The 20,589-nt window shown below is 45.6% G+C and overlaps 2 protein-coding genes across 3 annotated transcripts; one reads left to right on the top strand and one right to left on the bottom strand.

Annotated features, from left to right (window-relative positions):
* Nucleotides 1–8,815: 8,815 nt before the first annotated feature.
* Nucleotides 8,816–14,577, bottom strand: LOC115360299 (uncharacterized). Its single transcript, XM_030053129.1, has 6 exons — nt 14,415–14,577; nt 13,182–13,289; nt 12,788–12,927; nt 11,827–11,923; nt 10,744–10,868; nt 8,816–9,850 (listed from the first exon to the last, which is right to left on the bottom strand). The coding sequence occupies exons 1-6, from the start codon at nt 14,497–14,499 to the stop codon at nt 9,674–9,676; spliced, it is 732 nt and encodes a 243-aa protein (XP_029908989.1). The 5' UTR covers nt 14,500–14,577; the 3' UTR covers nt 8,816–9,673.
* A 654-nt stretch (nt 14,578–15,231) lies between these two features.
* On the top strand, nt 15,232–20,587 carry spata2l (spermatogenesis associated 2-like). Of its 2 annotated transcripts, none has more exons than XM_030053122.1 (4): nt 15,232–15,338; nt 16,488–16,842; nt 17,718–18,011; nt 19,189–20,587. In XM_030053122.1, exons 2-4 carry the CDS (start codon nt 16,501–16,503, stop codon nt 20,179–20,181), a joined length of 1,629 nt encoding a protein of 542 aa, XP_029908982.1. In that variant the 5' UTR covers nt 15,232–15,338; nt 16,488–16,500; the 3' UTR covers nt 20,182–20,587. The 2 variants fall into 2 exon arrangements, with proteins under 2 accessions (XP_029908982.1, XP_029908983.1); XM_030053123.1 differs by lacking the exon at nt 15,232–15,338 and adding an exon at nt 15,416–15,776.
* Nucleotides 20,588–20,589: the final 2 nt, after the last annotated feature.

The following is a 20,589-nucleotide window of genomic DNA, read 5'->3' as shown; positions in this document are numbered from 1 at the left end:
TGCTAAAATCACTATTATGCTACTATTAGCCATTTGAGACTGTCATTATAGGCTACTTCAAACATTGTACTGCTCATGCCTGACAAAAATATTAGAATGAAAAATGTTATTGACTTAAATATATATATATAGTTCATTCCTATAGAAGATTTTATGGGTCAAAAATAAACTGTGACACTTGCAATTTGTTGCAATGCTTTTTATTGGTTACATCAGGTCTGAATTGTCTGTTAATACACTTCAGGACAAGATGTAGGATGGTGGACTGCCTATAGGGATGGCTAGTCGCTACGTCATCGGGGCCGAAAACGTCACTTCCGGGTCCAAACCAAATTGCGGAATACTCGATTTTTAAAACAGCTTCAGCAGGTGACCATCATAAGCTGGGTCAATCAGCTAAACCAGCAAAGCTCTCACGAAAACATGGTTTAAACCAGCAAACCGTCATTAACTGGTCAGGCTGTTTTTTCAGCAGGAAGAGCACCCTGTGTTTACTTTAGGCAACATAACTAGGTAGCACTACCAACTACTACACTGTGCAGTTGTCTGTTACGTTGTCGACTAACCATGGTACTTATTCTGATACACTTTACTTACTAACATAAACAATTAAACAATAATTAACGTTACCCAGGTACAGTAACGCTAGCTTTATTGCTGACATCCTTAAGTTAAGCTAACATTACTTTCTCACCTCAACCTCATACTCTTTTTTTTTTTTTTTTTTTTTTTCATGGAAGCCTCAACTTTCCCTTTCAGGCTGCCATCTGCCATTATGCTAACATTTACAACTCTGTTGGAGTTGTACGAGTTCAGTCCCTTTTTTACCGAATTCGGGAAACTGGCAAAATATGAAGTCACCGTAAAAAAGGTGACTGGCTCTTTAGTGGCTGCCATTGCTGTTTACATTCATGCCGGCCGGTGTTGTGTGGCTCACATTAGTTTAAATAACCCAGGGCCCTGCTTGGTCACGTTGTACTTTGGAGTTCATAAAGTGAGAAGTAAAAGTTCGATCTTAAAATGTGGATGAATCTTCACAGCGTCGCCTTTCAAACGGTGTATTCCATGTCTTCGTAGCCTTACCAGGCGTTTTACAATCCAGCGGTAAAGATAGGCTGCTACCATTGCTGTTTACCATCGGATGGACCCGTTTGGACCCGGAAGTGATTTATGACATAGCACTAGCCACCCCTATAGCCTCCATCCGGCCAAGCGACCAGCTTTGCAACTCAACCACTGACAGATTGTTTTCTATTCATCATCAGCGAAGCGCAAATCAATTAGGGCTCTTCCTTAAAAAAGCCAATAATTGTAAGTGCTGTGCAGGCGCTGAAAATGACACTGAAAGCAATTATCAGTGGTGTAGTTACAAATGGTAAGGCAACCACAAAAGCTGCAAACAACACAATGTTAAAACCAAACAGCCAGGTCACTTTCTTGTAAATCCAGCGCTGCAGTGTCTTCAGGTTTTTTTGGCGCTGCTCCGAAGTCCAGCCATCCTGAAGCGGACCCTCTTACACAGGCTTGGGCGTTTGGCTTTGCCTTTGTCCTGTGGGATCAACGCGTCCAGCTGTCTCCTGCAGGTGAATGACATGTTCAATATCACACCTCATCAGCTCCAGGGCTTTTGGTGCGTTCGGACCACGAGATATCAAGTGTGTTATTTTAACACAAATCTCCATCACACTTTCGTATGATATCGCGCCACTCTTTGGCTTCTTTCTCTGTGTCCACGGCTCCGCTTTGCTCAGCTGGTGCTGTGTTTCCAGAGGTGAGGCCAGCCTGCAGCTGGGAGGTCTTGTCTGACACCTCTTTTATGATGGCTTCAAAGATGTGCACAAAGTCGATGATGCTGTGTGTGTTGCCGCCGCTCAGGTAGGCACGGAGAGTATCAATCGTCTCAGTCCTGGCTGTGGTGGCAGATGGGTCGGACCCACTGCTGCGTCCAGCTGGTGATGTGTTTGGTGAGCGGGTTGCAGCCCTCGGCCTCAGCGGTGGTGAGTCCTGAGGCCTCTTGTTGGCCGTGATTGTCCAGCACGGCTGTGTGTGCACCCAACTGGTCTTGGCCTGAATGGGTGCTGTCTGGGTGGGCAGGGGACTGCCTCTGCGGCTCGGTGGGGGTGGCCGCCGTGGTCTCATCCGGAGGAGACTCTGGATGGACCTGCTTGTCTTTCTTCAGGGAACAAAGTTTTTGCAAAACCAGTTCCTCACACGCTTCATGTTGAGAATACCGGCTTTGCACACAGACAGGTCCGTGTAGACCCTTTATATAGACTCTGTGGGCTCAGACGTCATTGTCCGATACCATGACGTAGCCTATGGGATATCATGTCACATACGTCACATCATGTATCATGCATGGATGTGTGCGTGTGACGCAGGGGTGGACTGGCCATCCCCCGACACTTTTTTAAAAATTATTATTTAAATAGCTGACCGGCCCATACAACCAGTAGATCAGCGGCCCGAATGACACTGGCCTGGCCCAATCACATTGCTAAACAACCCCTTTTGCGTAGTTTGATCCCGCCTGCATAATGATTTCGGGAAATAAAGTAATTGTAAATTGCAAGAGTTTGTATATTAACCACCGGGCCGGTGGTAGTTTGTATATTAACCACCGGGCCGGCCCTTGATACACGCTGCTCTGTGGCCCATTGGTTATTTTTCTTCACAGACACGGGGCTGGCCCAATAATATCACGAGCCTTTGGTGTGGTGCGCCGGTGTGCAGTGCAACGTGGGTCGAACGTTATCTCATAGGATCTCCTGAGATTTACTGACTCCCCGCACTCCGCTCCGCCACCAACCCCTGATTCCCGGCCTGAAAAGGGTTCCCAGTCCAGCCCTGATTTCAACAACAGCATTTTAAAGATGGAGAATCTCCAGAGAGAGACCGGCTGTGGGGCTGCACACATCCTGGACTTTTTTCTTTCCTTCACTCGCTCTCCTTCACCAAAAGTAAAGACAAACAGCATTCTCCTCAGAACGTCCTGGACGCCCCAACAGGACTTGAGCCTGCTCCTCCTGCTCCTCTCCTGGGTGTCGGGGCGTGGTCTGGGGTGTGTCCTGTGACGGGCAGATGGCCATGTGGCCACAGAGGCTGGTGAACGTGAGGAAAAGGCAACGTGCCGCTGCGAATCAGGAGGAACCTCCCGGTGTTTCAGCCCCCTCTCGCCCGCTCTCTCCTTCCCTCGCTGTCCATGAATATGTCCTTTCTTCCTCTCCTCCTGTTGCTTTCTCACAGTGTGCTCCTTTATGCTTGTTTCCAGTTCACTTACCTCGTCGCCCCCAAACCAGCTGATCTCTGCTGTCAGGGTTCCTTTGGTCCGCTCCGAGTCAGCGGGGTCACTCGCCCCTGTTTGGAGGTCTGAGCAGCCGGCGTTCAGTCACACACCCTGACTGTGTTGACTCATGATTAGACACACACACACACAAGAACACTGATGGAATATTTTGTGATAGACTGTATTTATTCTGGCACCAGTAATTACCAATACATCCCTAACCTTCAACCTAACTTCAGCCTAATCTTACCTAATACATAAGGTTTTGGAGAGCTTGTCCCACTGATTATTTGACGTGTCACACGCTGAGAACATACTGCACATGGCAAAATCACCCCATGTGCTTCCAGTCGATCGCTGGCTCTGGTTCCCAGTGCTCACACTCTCACACACCATTAGATGCGTCCCAGTTGAGGGGCTGTCTCGTTTGAAGGACACGCTCGACGAAGCCAGGCTGTCCCGTGGCAAGCCGCTTTAACGTTTAATATCTGGACTGGAGATGTGTTGCAGACATCCACAATCTGGATATTTATGTTGACTCTGATTAGTCATAATTCCAGTTATTTGAGTTATTCCCGATGTCTTTAATTCCCCTCAGTTCAAGATTATCTATGTTGTCTTTTATTAGATATCCCAAATTAAGTTTGAGCTAGTAAGGATAAGGTTGAAGATATCTTGAATTGGAATTATGACTCATCATAATTCACAGCTGCATGTAAGAAAATGAGAAGCTATAGCAGCTGTGAAGATTAATGATAGTTAATCTGAGACAATATGTGGCTAATTTTGTGTTTTCTGAAGGAGCTTGGTAAAACTGACACAAACTATGACAAAAATAACTAATGGGCACTACTTTCTGTGTTTCCACAGGAACAGAAGGTGGCAGGTGATGGTGTGCGCCGCTAAATAATCCCTGCACAGCGGATGAATACGTGGTTACCCATCTCAAGTGATTCCAAAAATCATCAGGTAAACTGAGTTAAAGATATTTTATGTTTAATATAATATACTTTTGCTGCTAAAAGGCCAGTGGTCTTTCTTTAGCTAATACTAATGGTCTACTGTCACTCTAAAACACTAAAACTCAAATGCCAACTTTCAACCTGATGCCAATTTTCACCTTTAACTCTAAAGCCAAGCCCAAACATGAAAATAAAGCCTTGTGGAGACGACCGGAGACATGTCTTCTCTTGGAGGAGAAGAGGATTTTCCATTCTTATGTCCTTGATTTGACAAACAAACACAAACACACCGGGTTGGTCTGATTGAGAAGAATTAGTTGTCCCGTCGTGTCAGAGTCCCTCCAAACACGAGCAGCAGCTGCGGTGAAATGATCTACGATCCCGCTGTCACATTTTGGCCCTCGTCGGCTGAACTAAACCACATTCTGAACCAATTACGGTATAATTGAGTTATACTGTGTGTGTGACACTGGCATGCATGTGTGTTTGTCAGTGTGTTTTACTGTAAAAATGTGTGTGTTTCCTGTCCTCAGCTGGGTGGGACACACACCCCGGTGAACATCGCGTGACTGGAGCGTCCTGACTCCACGCTCCTCTGACCTCAAACCTGGCCCGCGATGTGAGTCCGGCCTCTGGAGCGCATGAGCCTCTATCAGCCGTTTCCAAACACACACACAGAGCACACACAGCATTCAGTGGGCCCGTCCTCTATCATCCTCAATGCTGTGATTGGTGATGATGACTCTCTAGAGGAGATATCCCACAAGAGACCACACACACACACACAGTCTTCACTCTTTGCGGCCTGCTAAACTACCGTCTGTCAGTCGGCCTGTCTCGGTGCCCTCTGCCTGTGTGTTGTGGTGTTGCCTGGCGAGTCTGAGGGAGCCGCGTTGGTTTTCTACAAACTGACAGCTTCAACTCGGCTCTTTGCTGAGGCCCTTTGCTCGCCTCTCTCACGAAAGGCAGAGCGCGACGCTGCCAAGATCACGGTTTGTTTTTCCATCTGGTTCAGGATTTTAATCCCTCTCGCTCGTTCCCATGTTCTGAGGACTCGCAGCCGTTCCAGGTTTTAATCAGAAGCAGAGGAGCAACTTGACACCCGTCTGTTAACTTCTTCTCCCTCTCAGCGTTTGAACAATGATGTGTTGTATCATCATCAGGACCAGGGCGGGGCTCCACTGCTGAGAACAGCATGTCTGTGCTGTTGCACTGTTATGTACAGTGTGCACCGCATTTTTTTTTTTTAAATCCACCCCAACCCATCTATATTCATTACTCTGTCAAAATAAACAGACACAGATAATGTTTCCGAGTGCTTGTGTGTTCATGTGAACTGCAGGATGTGGAGCGCCTCGGAGCTTTGTCTCATTTCTTTTGCCCCTTTCGTCTGCTCTCAGCTTTAACTGTTGTCTGTGTTCTAGTTTCCAAACAGGACGTCCTCATGAACACCTTACCAAGTTGTGCAGTTAAATCAGGTAAACTGGGATTGGCAACAGTTCAAAATGACGGCCCACAGCGCCAGGTTTTCTGTGAATGATCATAAACTTGATGTGAACCTGAGTGAGCCGCAGCTGAAATGTGAAAATGTAAAAGTCAAGCTGAACACATACGGTCCTGAAATTCTTTGCTTTCTGCGGCGGTGGTTTCTGCGAACCACTGAAAACGCCAGGCTTGTTGACTGAAGTTTTATTTAATGCGCTTAACAAGCAAATGACAAGAAGTCTCTAATTTTCTGTCTTCTTGTATTTACATAATCTTTTAAACTGCTCATAAAACTTTTCAAACTCAGACGTGGGAGCAGCCGAACATGTTATTGTGAATTCCACCGGACAAGATATGCACACAAAAGCTGTGAATGGTTATAAAATGTGCGTAACACTTTACAATAAGAGTACAACAATTAACATTAGTTAACATTAGTTAATGCCGTGATGGTTAATTAACTGTTAGTTAATGATTATTATGGCATTTACTAATGTTAATAATATCTACATTAACCCTTAAATAACATATAAATTAATACCTTAGCATGAACAGCATTAGTACATGATTCTTAGACACATTAGTTAACGGTTAGTTAACTGTTACTTAATGTTTATTACCTGTTACTTAATGTTTATTACGGCATTAACTAATGTTAATTGTTGTACTCTTATTGTAAAGTGTTACCAAAATGTGTTTGTTGCCCATAAGGCGTTGCCCAACCATAATCTTAATCTTAACCCGGCGGGCACATCTCGGCCAGAACTCATAACACTTCTGAAACACATCATAAATGTGACGAGGGCATGAACATGACATTTCTCTCTTTGTCTCTTTGTCTATAAGAGGCCGTGATCATCCTTATCATGTACTTCTTTTTTCTTCCTATACTCTGGTATAAATTGCTGTAGGTTTTCTTTCGCCTGGGTCCCAGCTTGGCAGATTAACCCTCTTCTGGGTCTTCTGAGTGTAAAAAAAAAAATTAAAGATCCCTTTTCTCTTTTTACTAACATGCTCATCCTCTTCCATCTTTCTCCTGCTGCTCCTCCTACATCAAAGCAAACGTTTCCTTCCCTCTCTCCCTCTCTCCCTCTCCCCCTCTCGCTTCATCTGGTCACCCACATTTCCATCCTGATTGATCTTCGATCTGATGAGCCAGGTTCGGAGGGACCGTCGCCCCTCGTCCCCTCTCAGACAAAAGCACGTTTTCTTTTCCTATTAGAATGAGATGAGACGTCGTCCGAGGGCGAACCCGGCCGTTTGTACGAGTGTGTTTGAGCGTGTGAGGCGCAGAGAAACAGGGAGCGGAGAAACGAGGGATAAAGAGAGGCGGAGATGAAGAGCGAGAGGTCCAGTGGATCCTCCCCCGCTGTTCAATTATAATTTGGCCTAATTGAGCTGTCAGCCGTCAAGGTCGAAACAAAAAAACTCTAGCCGACCACCTCTAACTCCCTCCACTACTACTACAAGTTGTTGTCAGCCAAGTCCCCCACCAGTCCACCCCCTGGTCACCCCGTCCCAGCCGAAACCCCCCCCACCACCACCGCCCCACCACCACCACCACCAGTTACCAAGCACAGCCCCAATCCTCAATATGGGCGTCTTTATTGGCATGACACATTTACATTCTTGTTGCGAAAGCATGTATGCATTGACAGGACGGTAAACAAGGACAACAAAGCCCCCTCTGATGCCCGCCCCTGCCTGCTGCAGCATCCCGACCCCCGTTTAGTTTATCTAAGGGACGTGGTGCCCCACAAAGCAGGGCTGGGACATAAAGGGGCCTATAGGGGGTCGTTGTTTGTGCCTGTGAACGGGACAGAGAGTCACGCTAAGGGGATGTGAATGTGCTAAGAGCGGCCCCCCGCCCCCCCCTTTTCCTCACACACACACACACACACACACACACACCCCTTTAGGAGTGCAGTGCGGCTGAAAAAGGTCACTGAGATCTCTTGTTCTATTCTCGGTTATGGTTCTTCTGCTTTGCTGCGTCCCGTCACCGAGATAATTAAAGCTGCGATATGCAAATTTTGCTCGCCCTGCACTCCGCCTTGGTTCACCAAGTGTGAAGCCTCTGCAGGGCAAACGCAACAAGAAAAAACAAAACAATAATAATAAAAAAAAAGATCTTAATGTTCATTGGATTTTTTGACATTTACCTTCACTGCTCTTTCTTTTCTTACAGTTTCTTTCCATTTCCATTCCACAACCCGATTTCAATCCAACAGAGGTATTTAGGCATGAACACACACAGTCACAGACAACAACTGAGAACGCAGAATACATCCTGTTCTTTTATTGGTGTTCTTACAGCACTTCAACAAGGTCCATACTGAAGCTTTAGAGTTTCACCTTCCCAAAGCTCTGCAGAGAGAGAGAAGCCACACCAGGAGCTTTTTCTGTGGCCACATGTTGCAAAATGTGACGTTCGGCCAAAAGGCTCATTTATGCTCAACGTTAAACGGAGCCTTCTGTCCACACTCTGCATTCATCTCAAGAGGATTTGTGCACATTTTCAGAAAGCTTACACATTGTGGGGCCGTGTAGCCAATAGTTCAAACAAGATCCGTCTATGAGTGAGGCTCAAAGAAGAAATTTAAAAAATGTATGAATATTAGAGGAAAAGCATCATGCGTTCTCCTGTGCTGGTGTGTTTACAGATCAACGCCGTCTACAGAGCGGCCTCCACTTTTGCCTTTTCGCTCCTGCACCGTCGCATGTATGCAAACAGAAAGGACGCGTGAAAGTATACGGGCAGTGATGGTGACATTGTTTCAAAGAGATGTATTTATTTTCATTTGAGCATAAATGAGCCTTAAGGGGAAGGTCACATTACATTTGATTTATCTGAAAAATATTTGTTCAGCGCACTGGTCAAGCGTGCGAATTCGCAGGCCAAGGTTCACCGAGGCTTAACTTTTGGTCGGAGCGGGGAGATGAAATCCTTCCGCAGACAAATAGTTTTTCTTCGTCCTTGCATGCGTTTGAATTGAAATTAATGGAACAAAAAAAAAAAAAAAAAAAATTTGTGACCTGTCCCTTAAGCTGAAGCCAGTGAGCTTCTCACCTGTTTGATCCATTTTTTTTGGATACAGGTGGTGATATTAAATCAAAAGTGTTGCTTTTACCCCCAGCTCAAGTTCTCCGACATTTAAAGTCCCCAAAAGCAGAGGTATCGTTTTCGGTACACTCTCCAGTAAAGCTGTCCTAACAGCCTTTATGTGAAGAGATCAACTGTATCCTCAGGACTGTAGGCACACAACAGACATACAGTCAGAACAACTAAAACCAAACCCTCCGAACCCAGAGCTTTGCCCAACTTTTAAAATGAACCTGAAACCAGTGGCTATACACATTTATCTCTCTCTCTCTCTGTCTCTCTCATTCTCTCTCCCTCTCATTCCTCTGTCTATTTTCAGTGTTGTCTATACAGGCAGGAGAGGAGGGGGATTAAAGCTACCTTGGCTACACCTAATCACAAAATCCTCCTCCCCTGTGCCATCCATCCTCAGCTCCCCTGTCCGACAGTTTGGCCCCAAGAGATCCACTCTTGACCTACGTCCAATGCAATATCAGGGGTATTTGTGTCTTCTATTGAGATATGGAGAGCTATGTGATAATAAGAAGCACTGTAGAGAAGCTGGCAACAATGAAAAGGTGACTACTGCAAATTCTGGGATTATCTTTCTTACAGGCGTAACACAACAGCACATGCACAGAAAAACAGTTGCTAACAATCCGGGAACAGACAGGGAGAATATATTACTTGAAGCATCAGGGTGGTAAGGTAAAGGTGTGCATAGACGGGGGTTGAGGAAAACGCCTGAACCAAACACACTGTGCTTCTGTTTGCGGGGAGTTCAGCCGGAGGAAGAGCAGTAGAAGGACACAAGCATCCACGTGGCAACAAGTAGAGCCGGAGGAAGCCTCTCCAGGTCTAAAGGTTCCTGTCCAGAATGACAGTCTTTAAGTCCGTGGGGCAGTTGACGGTGAAGACGGTGTGGGAGGTGTTTCGTCTCTCCACCAACGTGGCGACGGCTTCGCCCAGCTCCAGGTGGTTCAGATACCCGGGGGCCAAGCGCTCCGGAGGGGCCACGCCTGTATCGATCTTCACCTGTCAGGGATGAGCAACAGGGGAGGAGAGGGGCGGAGAGTGTGCAAGTGAAAGAGTGGAGGAAGAAGTGAAGAATTGGGGGCAAAGGGATACAAGTACCCAAAGGAAGAGATGGTATAGAAGAAGCGCATGAAGGATGGATGGATGGATGGATGGGGTAGAGAGAGAGAGAAAGAAGGAAAATGGCTCTTTATTGGTCCGTCTACGGTACTTCAATTGCCACAGTAAGAATCTGACCTCTTTGGCCAGAAAATGCAGCATCCCGTGACACAAGTAATTGCTCAGAGAACCAAACACAGTGCGGTTCTGTTTCTGAAGAATTCCTGCTGCGGACTGTTTTCAAGAGTCGAGACATTAACCGTTTATTTCTGGAGCTCCTCAGATTCTTTCTCGGATCATGGTCACCATCATGGAAAAGATTAAAGTAATTATGTAGACATAACATACAAACGTCTGATTTAATAGAACAGAAATTCAGTCTGTATCTTGTTTATGAGAGCTTTCACATTTGCGCTGGTCTAAACACTCGGGTGTGTTTCAGCTCTTTCCTGGGAAAAGTAATTTAGTGCTCAAAAAGTGGTGCGTTACATCTTTCTGGTCTATTTAGAATAAACAGAAAAAAAACGGAGTAGATGCTATAACCAGTGACAGCCGCCACTGCAGAACAGAAACACTTCATCAACAGAACATCCAAGGAAAAAGATGTCACACAACTAGATTTCCACAAAAAGTTATTTCAGTTTGCATTTTAAATACACACTTATTTGCTTTTCTTCGTTCCCATGTAGGTGTATTATTTTACTAAATTAAGCCTTTAGGGCGTCCCCCTACAATTGAAGATAGATGTGGACATCCCATGTGAAACGAGGAGCTTTGTTCAGTAAAAGCCTCACCTGGTTGAGCTTGCAGGCCACCTCGGGGTACTCCTCTCGCAGCACCTGGCAGAAGGCCAGGGTGCTGGCAGCTCCCACTGTCAGGAAGCCTGTCCCAGGCATCAGCAGCTTCTCCCCTGCTCCTCCTGAGGCACACAGCAGCACGCAGTTCAAAATCACACCATTACACACCTGCAGATATCACTCTGTGCTTCTCCAGAGAATAGCTTTTAACTAAGACTAACAGCATAGATGGCACAAATAGTTTAAGATTTAACAGCACAATCCACCGTACGAATGGTCTGTGTTGGGAATCTAATGCAACAAAGAGTCATGCAAAGCTTTTTTTGGGTGAAAAAAAAAAAAAAAGACTAAGGAGACCAGACTATTTATGACTAAAATAGCTCATGGGAAATCTGGCGGATGGCATCCCCTGGTTGGCAGAAACACACCCCTCTTCATCTTTGCCGCACTGAGCAGCAGGTGAAATTTGGTGACCACATTCACGGTGGCTAGAGGTTGAAATCCGGCAACTTTGGTGACCCTGTGGCCTTCCCTCTAGTGCCCCCAGCAGGCCCAGAGGGGCTCCTGCATTCAAAATTTGGTGTAGTGTTGGGTTGTCTGGTTCCCTGGGTGTGTTATGAGTCCACATGGTGGTCCACATGCGCTGTGTTCCCCTGTAGTGTCTATCTCTACATTCACCTCCATAACCCTGTAAAACAGCTCTCCAAATGACACACACATACAAATGCGGACAAAGCAGATTTTGCCAATATAAAAACCATCAAGTCCTGGTACCCGTTTTTTGAGAAAATTAAACAGCTCTTTTCTTGTTATTTTCCTATTTCAGTTGGAAAGTAGATCCGGCAGGTACCATCAGGAAGAAACAATCTGATTGTACTTTAACAAATAATTGTAATTTTAAGTCATACTTTAAAGTCTTGTACAAGCTATAGCAATGCACACAGAATAATAAGCTGGTTTCTGTCCTCATGGGAAAAATCAGGCCTGCTTCTCACACACACACACACACACACACACACACACACACAGGTCCACAGGTGTGCTGCTGTTGGGTTGAGCAGGACTGGCTGACAGACGTACCTGTGATGAAGGTATAGGTGCAGTCGGCGTTGTCCCTCACCAGGGGGAAGAAGGCCTTCCATGACACAAATGTGCTGAATAGTAACGTCTCAATTACCTGGAGAGTTGGGGTGTGAGGACATTCGAAAAAAAAACCAAAAACAAACAAATGATTTATAAGGAAGAGTAAGGCAAGGGGCTAGACAGCAACACACATCTGTCCCGACAGCCTGCAGAACGAAAACACAACCACTCAAAGGTTTTTCGGGGGAGACTCTGATACTTTGGGACTAAAGCTGCCGGTAGTAAATATTTTATTACACTATTCAAGATCTCAAGTATTGAGTGTTTCCTCTGGGGTTGTATTCTTTTCAGGGTGGAAAAATCACTGAAAGAGCATTTTGACCATCATGGGACACTAAAACTCTCCACACTATAATTACATAACCTCTATACTGCTATTACTATGCTGCAAACTAAATGAAACTGAGAATGAGTTTTTTTTTTTTGGGCATTTCTGCTTTATTTGACAGTCACGGTGAAGATAGACAGGAAAGGTAGTGGAGAGAGAGGGGATGACATGCAGCAAGGGACCTGAGGTCGGATTCGAACCCCAGTCGCTGTTATTGGGACTGTGCCCTGGCACATGGTATGTGCTCTTAACTGGGGCGCCCCACAATATAATATTTAAACAATTTAAACAGTGTCAAAAGCCAGGGCAAGACAAAGAAATAATAATTCATTCATTTACTACTACTTTTACTAATACCACTGCAGCTGCAGCTATCATTATTAATAATATATATGTTTGCATACTTGAGTGGAATCTGATCAATAGGGCGGTTCAGGTTATGGACTTCTTATAGTAACAAAGTGTTTCATTGATTAAATCAGGAAAAATACAGGACAAATGAGTGTGTGTGTGTGTGTGTGTGTGTGTGTGTGTGTGTGTGTGTGTGTGTGTGTGTGTGTGTGCGCTCACCCAGTGCAGCTCTTTGAGAGACTGGGTGTGTGGAGGTCCTCCCTGCCACCAGCTGAAGCCCAGAGAGGAGACGATATCCGTCACCTTCCCCACCGCCTTCAGCAAGGCCCGCTTAGCCTCCTCCGCTCCTTCCTCTGAACCTGAGCACGGAGGAGAGGGAGGAGGAGGAAGAGGAGGAAGAGAAGGAGGAGGAGGATGCGGAGGAGGAGGAGGAGGATGAGGAGGAGGTGGAGGAGGGGTATGTAAGTGGCAGTGACGGTGCTTACATTTTGCTGTCGGTTATAGCCACTTCTCCTCACAGGATGTAACAAATTAAACTACTAACTAACTAACTGACTAACCCCTCTACTACCAAACAGAGGGGCAGACAGGTCAAATTGATGGATGCCCTTACCAACATTCCCAACTATGGTGGTGAGGTTGTCCTTTGTGTTGGCAGACACAAATGATCGGAGTCTCTCCAGGCGGCTGTTGTCCCTGGAGATCACTGCTACCTTGAAACCTTCACACACACAAACACACAAACACACACACACACACACACACACACACAATACAGATGACAGACATTAATCTATAGCACAGACAGACAAAAACAGGGCTTTTCACACGGATAGCTGTAATCTCTCTCACATGAAAATACACAATCTCTAACAGGCCTGTATAGACCCAATCTGTTTATCAGGGTCACTGGGCAGATAAACTGGCCTGAACAGCAGATGGTGACTTTGTGCTGAGTTCAAATACATGCAATAAAAACATAAAACCTCTGCAGTGTCATCACAGCATCACCCACTGTCTGCTGCACAGGCTCCTCTGGACAAACTCAGAGTGAGCCCTTCCAGCACAACAGAGTCTAACCTCAGCACAGGAACCTGCACCACAATCTAGAGCAGACACACAGACGAGCACAGAGCCAAAAAAAAAAAAATAAATAAATAAAAAAAAAAAAAAAAGAAGAAGAAATGTACATTTCTCAAGTGCTGTGTATACATTTGAACCATAGCAAGTTACTATAAACACAGGACATACTTTAAAAAATAATAATAATAAAAATAAAAATAAATTCAATAAAACGCAAGGTGTTTCACTGTAAGTTTTATAATGAGCGTTGATTTCATTTCTGTCAGAGAAGCATCAAATCTCATTTTGAAATTAAATAAAAATTAAATGGCACACATGCGCTTTTGGGAAGGGAGAGCTAATAATGTTTCTATCAACCGGGAACATCTGGCTGAACATCACTTTCATTTCTATCACACGGCAGAGGACTTCAGGTGGGCGACATGTTAAGGTACAGAGGCTATAAACCCTAAACGATCTCGATCCGATGATCCTCAGGATAGACGACAGATGCCGGGACGCACGGAGCTGACGGGAAGACAGGCTGACGGAACCTGTCTGCAAATCTGCAATCTGCACATTCCCCATGCGCAAAATCAAGACAGAACCATCATCATCACTTCTCTCCCAGTTCATTTTAATGTCAGAACAATATAAATGCAACACCTGCCTCTGAATCACAGAGCTACTGAGGACAAATGCCCTGAATGCAGCTCAGGCGCATCCTCCGTGCCAGAGGAGGTGTGGGAGCAGGGGGCCAGCATGTGGCCCCCGGGCCGCTTACCTTTGTCCAGCAGCGCCTTGACCACCCCGGAGCCCACCGTGCCCGCTCCTCCCAGGGCTAACACAACTCTGTCCGAGTTTGCCATGCTGGCTGTGGCTCCGCAGGGCTGCCGGGAGATGAGGCTGTGTGAGACGGAGCTGCTCTCTGGTGCGGGGCATCTTCCCCAGCGGGGAGCTTTAAACCAAACTCAGGGGCCACGGTCCGCCCTTTGACCGCTGTCACCGGAGCCCCGCCCCGTAGGTAGTAACACAGCAGCCAGACAGTGCGTGTGCGTGTGCGTGCGCGTGCGTGCGTGCGTGCGTGTGTGTGTGTGTGTCCGCATAGAGAAGGTCTTTTTTTTATGTCTTTAATACCATCAACAAGACTGTTTCCATATTTGGGATCAATAAAGTACATATATGTATCTATCTATGAAACAAACCATTAGACAGTAACATTTTCTATGTATGTAATTTCTCCCACTGTAAATTTTAAATGAAATATTTTTAAAAAGAAAGAAAGAAAGAAAGAAAGAAAGAAAGAAAGAAAAAGAAAGGCGGTGGGGCTGAGGTGGTGGACAGGATGACATGCCGCCACCTGGTGGATGAAAACCTTTACAGACTGTGAACACAGTGAAGTTCAGACAGACAGACGCTAAATTGGCATCTACACCAAACAACTTTGCAAAACACATCACACTGTCTACTTTCTGACAGATTAGCTCGACTCACCTCCACTCGTAAAGACCCCTCCCCTGCGGTGCGCGCTGTGACACGAGCCAAGCGCGCCCGTGTGACGTCGAGGCAATGCGTGCCACGTGACAATGTTTACTTTTTTGTGAACTTTGGCTGGGCTTCAGCGCGTGCCCGGAGCTGTCGGTGTGAGGCGGGGGGTGACTGGAAATGGCGAAGGGAGTTGAGGAGCAGGTGTCTGAGTAGGTGCCAGGTGAGCGTGTGTGCTTCTCGTGTGTCCGGCTGGGCTTTGACTTGGATCCACCGGACACGAGTTGTAGTTTCAGCGAGGCTGCTAACGCGAGCTTAGCCTGTAGCGCTCCGCTCTGCCAAACTCCTATAAAGAAAACGTCTCTTTAGTGGAAAACGTGTTTACCTGGAACAGTGTACCTTTCCCAGTACGGTCCAATAAAATTTCTAAACACGTACGAGCTCCTTTTCAGTTCGGCGTCGATTCAAAACACCGTACAGTTCATACTTTTGTACATTTTCCACGTTTAAAATGTGGTCGACTGTTAAATGACCGTCAGTCCCCCAGTTTTTCCTGTTCCAGAAACACAGCTCGCTGGGCGGAGACGCGGCTCCACAAGTTGTGTTTTTGCTGCGTGGTGAGCTGAACGACACAGTGGGTCCTCTCGATATTTTATAGCCAGTGAGTTATAAATTATTTGTCATGTACTTTGATTAAAGGCAATATCACCATATTTTTTTGTTGTGAAATTTCGCCGTGGGGGTTTCCAAACACAGAAACCGGAATCTACTGCTAGCTGCCAGTTCGGTGGCTGCTAATGCTAACGTGAAGTGCCATTTCTACCGACGTTGTTTTGCTGATACTGACATTAAGTCAATGAGTCGACATATAACATTACATTCTTCCTTTTTTTCTTGACACCATTAATGTAGGACTAATTGATCAGTGTTGGTATACGTGGTTATACGGTAGCTTGCGTGCTAACATCACCAAAGTAGCTTATTTTGCTAACTTTTTTCTGCTTCGGTTTCACTTTCGGTCGGAAACCTAGAAAAGTTTGTTTTCAGTTGTGGTTTTCGCACCAAGGACAGCTGCTTCTGTCGAGAAGCGGCCAGGATTTGTACAACGTGAATGTAATAATTTCTTTATCTAGCGATGCTTCACAACCAGCACCATATCCCAATAACAGATTACTGTCATATAAATCAGTGCAACGTGGCATAAATCTGTCAAACTAGATTCTCTTCCCTCCTCACACAAAGAAGTATGTGACCTCTATGAGAAAAAAACCTGGTTGCATCTCATTTTCGCCCCGTGTTAAAGTAAAGGGGAGTGTTGGCTGTCACCTACATTGCAGTATCTGTTCTCAGCTACCTGTTTTGTGTCCCACAGCTGAACGACAGAGATGAGTGTCCTGGGGCAGAGAGCCAGGGAGCTTGTGAACGGTTACGATGCCAGTTTGGAGCAGCGGATCGTTGGAGGAGGCTCCAGCCTGGTGTGTAAGGACGAGGAGCTGTGCAAGCAGGTGGAAAGGCTGCTGAAGGATGGAGACGCACAGGAGACACACTGTCTGGGCCTGGATCCGCTGCAGGTGATGGAGGAGTCGCTGATGGCAACAGCAGCCATAGGTGGACGAGCCAAGGCCCGGGGTGGGCTGCAGGGGCTGGCGAAAGCCTTCGAAGTCCTGGAGCAAGCAGCACTCAATCTGTACCTCGGTCCCTGGAGGGAGGAGTACAAAGTAGTGAAGGTTGGCCAGTTGCATGCACCACCTAGACTGTTGAGTTGCAAGGAGTTGAAACATTGGGCTCAACAAGTATCTTTCCCTTCATTTTTCACACAAAGAATTTGATTATTTGTCTTAGACAGTGAAGGCATATACCATGAGCCATTAGATTGTGAAACAACTGTACATGTGTCCAACAAGGTGTATCACAAAAAAGTGTTATGGCTGAAAAGATTGTGATTCACAGCCTCAAAACTCTTTATATTATGGAAGAAGATTGCCTCTGGAGCTAAAGGGCTTTGGAAAAAGGCAGCCGTCATGTTCCAGCTCTTTTTCAGTGCGATTGGTCGTTTCCTCTCAGCTTTGTGCTAACTGTACTGAACTTATTAGGGCTGGGACAATAAGTTTATCTTTTAAATTATATAATAATAGGTTTATCTCTTAAACCCAAGTTATGCAACTCCAAAACTGTTTAGGCCCAGTCTGCACAAACACACCAATTTAAACAACAGGCCACAAGAACACATGTGGACTGCAGGGTTTGTGGCCCAAACTGCATGGGATTAGCAGAAGGTGGGCATGTCTGCAAAGGGGAGAGCCATGGCTGCCAGAGAACCCATTTTCATTCACACATCTGGAGGTCAGAGGTCGCCGCTGAAATTGGCCATGCCAGTTTTTCCCTTGCCAAATGTAGCCTAACTTTGGAACGATATTTAGCCCCCTTGCCAACAACCTAGCATGACATGCTCGTTACCAAGAAATTCCTTAGGTCGTTTAGTTTCATATGATACCAATATCATTGCTTTAAATCCTGTTCAGTAATTTAAAAAAATGATTAATCTTACATGCTCCTTCTCTTTTTCCTGTGCTTTGTTTCTGTTCCCTCTCTCTCCTCCCAGATGTACTCTGGTATGTTCACCCACTATATCAAGCCAGTGCTGCCCATGCCGCAGATTCTCAAAGTGTTCGGCCTGCTGGGTTACCAGCCCTGCTCAGGAAGGCACGAGCAGCTTCGTCGCCAGTCGCCTGGTGCGAGTTCTGCCTCCCCAGGCAATCTCCTCCACTTGTCTTGCGCTTTCTTCCTGGCGCGCTGCGAGTGTCGCCTCCTGTTGTCCGCCTTGGGGAAGCACGCCGGTGAGGCCGAGTGGGAGCTGAGTCTGGTGAGGGAGCGGCAGAGAGGATGCAGTCTACAGGTGAGTCCTGTCAGTCTTCTTAATGAATCGACCAGTCGCAGCAGAATTTCCATTTTTATCTCAAGTGAAGCCGGGCTTTTCCAAGGCTTTATGTCACAGACCCTCAAGTAGAAATACATTCAGCCACTGACCACTGTATGATTTTGTCCCAGTGACTCATACAGGAAGATTTGTGTTGTTGACTTTATATAACTGTCTATACTGGACATGGGGAGATAATAGTTTTGCTACATACTCTCGTATTTTTTTTTAATAATTTCTAGTTAATTAGCCCTTTGAAACCGGAGCAAATTCGCTTGACTTCTTTCAGAAATGTGGGCAAACAGATGAGCAAATCAGCAAGAAATGACCAAAAAATAAGCAAGAATCTATTAAAAGAAATCAAAAATTTGCAAAGTACTGGGTGAAAAATACAAGAAAATTAAAATATTTACTAGAAATCTATATTTATTATTCTTTTAATTAGAGAATTACCATAAATTATTCATAAAAAATAATAAAATGACCATAAGTTTACAAAAATATTTTACAGAAATTTACTAAAAACAGAAAAAAGAAATAAAGTAAATTTAGTTAAAGAATGTGAAATAAAACCTTCCAAAATTAAAGCCTGCCCACAAAGTCCTTGGTTTCAGAAGGTTAAATTACAGTGAGATTAAAGTTGTGATTCTTAACTTTGTATGTTTGCGTCTCCAGTAACCACTGAAACTTAATGAAACCCCTCCAAAATATCTAGAAATTACATCAAGCAACCATGCAGCAGAATTTCAGTGAGGGCACATTGGTGTCTTTTTATGACTCGCTTTGTGATTTGCGCCTATAAAATCTTGATATTTCAACTAAAGAATAAATTTGTATTGATTTTCAAATAAATAGTCATATTTTTACAAAAACTCTTGCCTGGTGCAGTTGTAAAATGTTTTTCATTTCGCTTGGGCTCGCCTTGCAAACTTGCACAACCACCCTCACTTTTGATGCCATTGTGCAATGGGTGCAATGTAAAGTTTAGAGCAAAGGAGAAGGTGGTTCAGTCCTTTAAAAAAAAAACAGAAATAAAATTTTACACATCACATCACATCACATGCCACATCAGGGCATGTGATGTGCAATACGACAGCAATACGGCAGCATTTTATGTTTATGGTCTGTAGAGCTCACTGTCCAGACATGTGCACAGGTGGCCCTGGAGAGCACCTGGACGGCCCTGGACTGCACCAGCGCGCTGAAGGAGAGCCCCCTGGAGCTCTCTGGGATGAATGGAGAGCTGGACCTGGATCTGTACACAGAAGGGAACAGTGAGAAGGAGGTGGCCATTAAGGACACTGACAGTCCCCAGTCTTTGTCCTGGGTGACTCTCAACAGCACATTGCCCCCTGCCATGGAGACACAAAGCAACGGGGTCACATCCCCATTTTCTTTATCCACCTCTCCGACTAAAGATCCTGTCTGTGTCTCCACGCTGAACTATCAGCTGACCAAGACCTCCCCGATGGGATCCGGCACCACCGGACACCTCTCCGCCGCCACAACACAAGCTGGTCAACCCTACGAAGAGTCAAAGTTAGCATTTGACAGAGCAGACTCACAGTCACGCGGTCTGACTGCACAGGCCATGGGGATTCTCAAGAGCAGGGCTTCACCGCCATCTGAGGCCAGATGTGTTTGCAGCTGTGTGCAGTCTGACCGTCTGTATGGTCAGCACTGCATCACTTGCAACACCTTCCACAACATGACCTGTGCCTTGCTGAAAAGTTGCCAAAGTAAAGGCCACAGTCTGTCATTGTCTGACACAACTGGAGAGGATATGAAAGAAAGCGGATCACTGCATAGAGGAAGTCTGAGAGAAGGAGGCGTGAGTTCATCGCGTGAGTTAAGCCAATCTCCACAGCCAATCCCCTTCCATGACTGTTGCGACCCAGCCCACCCAAACCCCGACTTCACGTGTGTGTCATGCTGGGTCTTCCACTCTGGTGCCTGCAGGGGACTCGAGCATTGCCAGACATTACATGAGGTCCAAAAACTGGGGGTCTGCTCATGTGGGAAGCGATGTGTGAGAAACCCTCTAGTTTTGTGTAGATATTGTGGGGCTGAATATTGCAATGATTGTTGGTATAGGCGACCTGTTGAATGCGCCTGTGGCCAAACATTTGATCAGTCATCCTCTGTGTGAAAGAATTGCATTGAATAGGCACATCTAGCAAAATCACGGTGCCTTAAATCCACACAGTGGAAGCAGAATTCCTTTACAGTATGAGCAAAACAACAAGCTGAAATGTTGCCTTGTATTCACAATACTTACCGGTATGTGTAGTTTTCATGTTTTTTTTTTTTTTTTTTAATTTGGGTCCCCTTTTTGAGATCTGCACTTATTCTGTGTTTCAATTACTCTGTAAGTGGCCATATTTACCATGATCAATATTTTTAATATAACAAATGTTTTATGTTGGGAACTGAAGTTGTAGTTACAGTTTGTCCTTCAGGGTCATTTAAATGCAACTGGGCGCAAAGCACAAGGAAACCTGTCGTGACGTTTTTGTTGCCTGCCAGACGGTAATAAAAATAGATGCTAAAAAAGGGA

The sequence above is a fragment of the Myripristis murdjan genome, chromosome 6 (assembly GCF_902150065.1).
Source record: "Myripristis murdjan chromosome 6, fMyrMur1.1, whole genome shotgun sequence".
In the NCBI taxonomy this organism is placed as follows: domain Eukaryota; kingdom Metazoa; phylum Chordata; class Actinopteri; order Holocentriformes; family Holocentridae; genus Myripristis; species Myripristis murdjan.
Note: the sequence above shows the minus strand (reverse complement) of the source record. Positions and strands in the feature narration are given on the sequence as shown.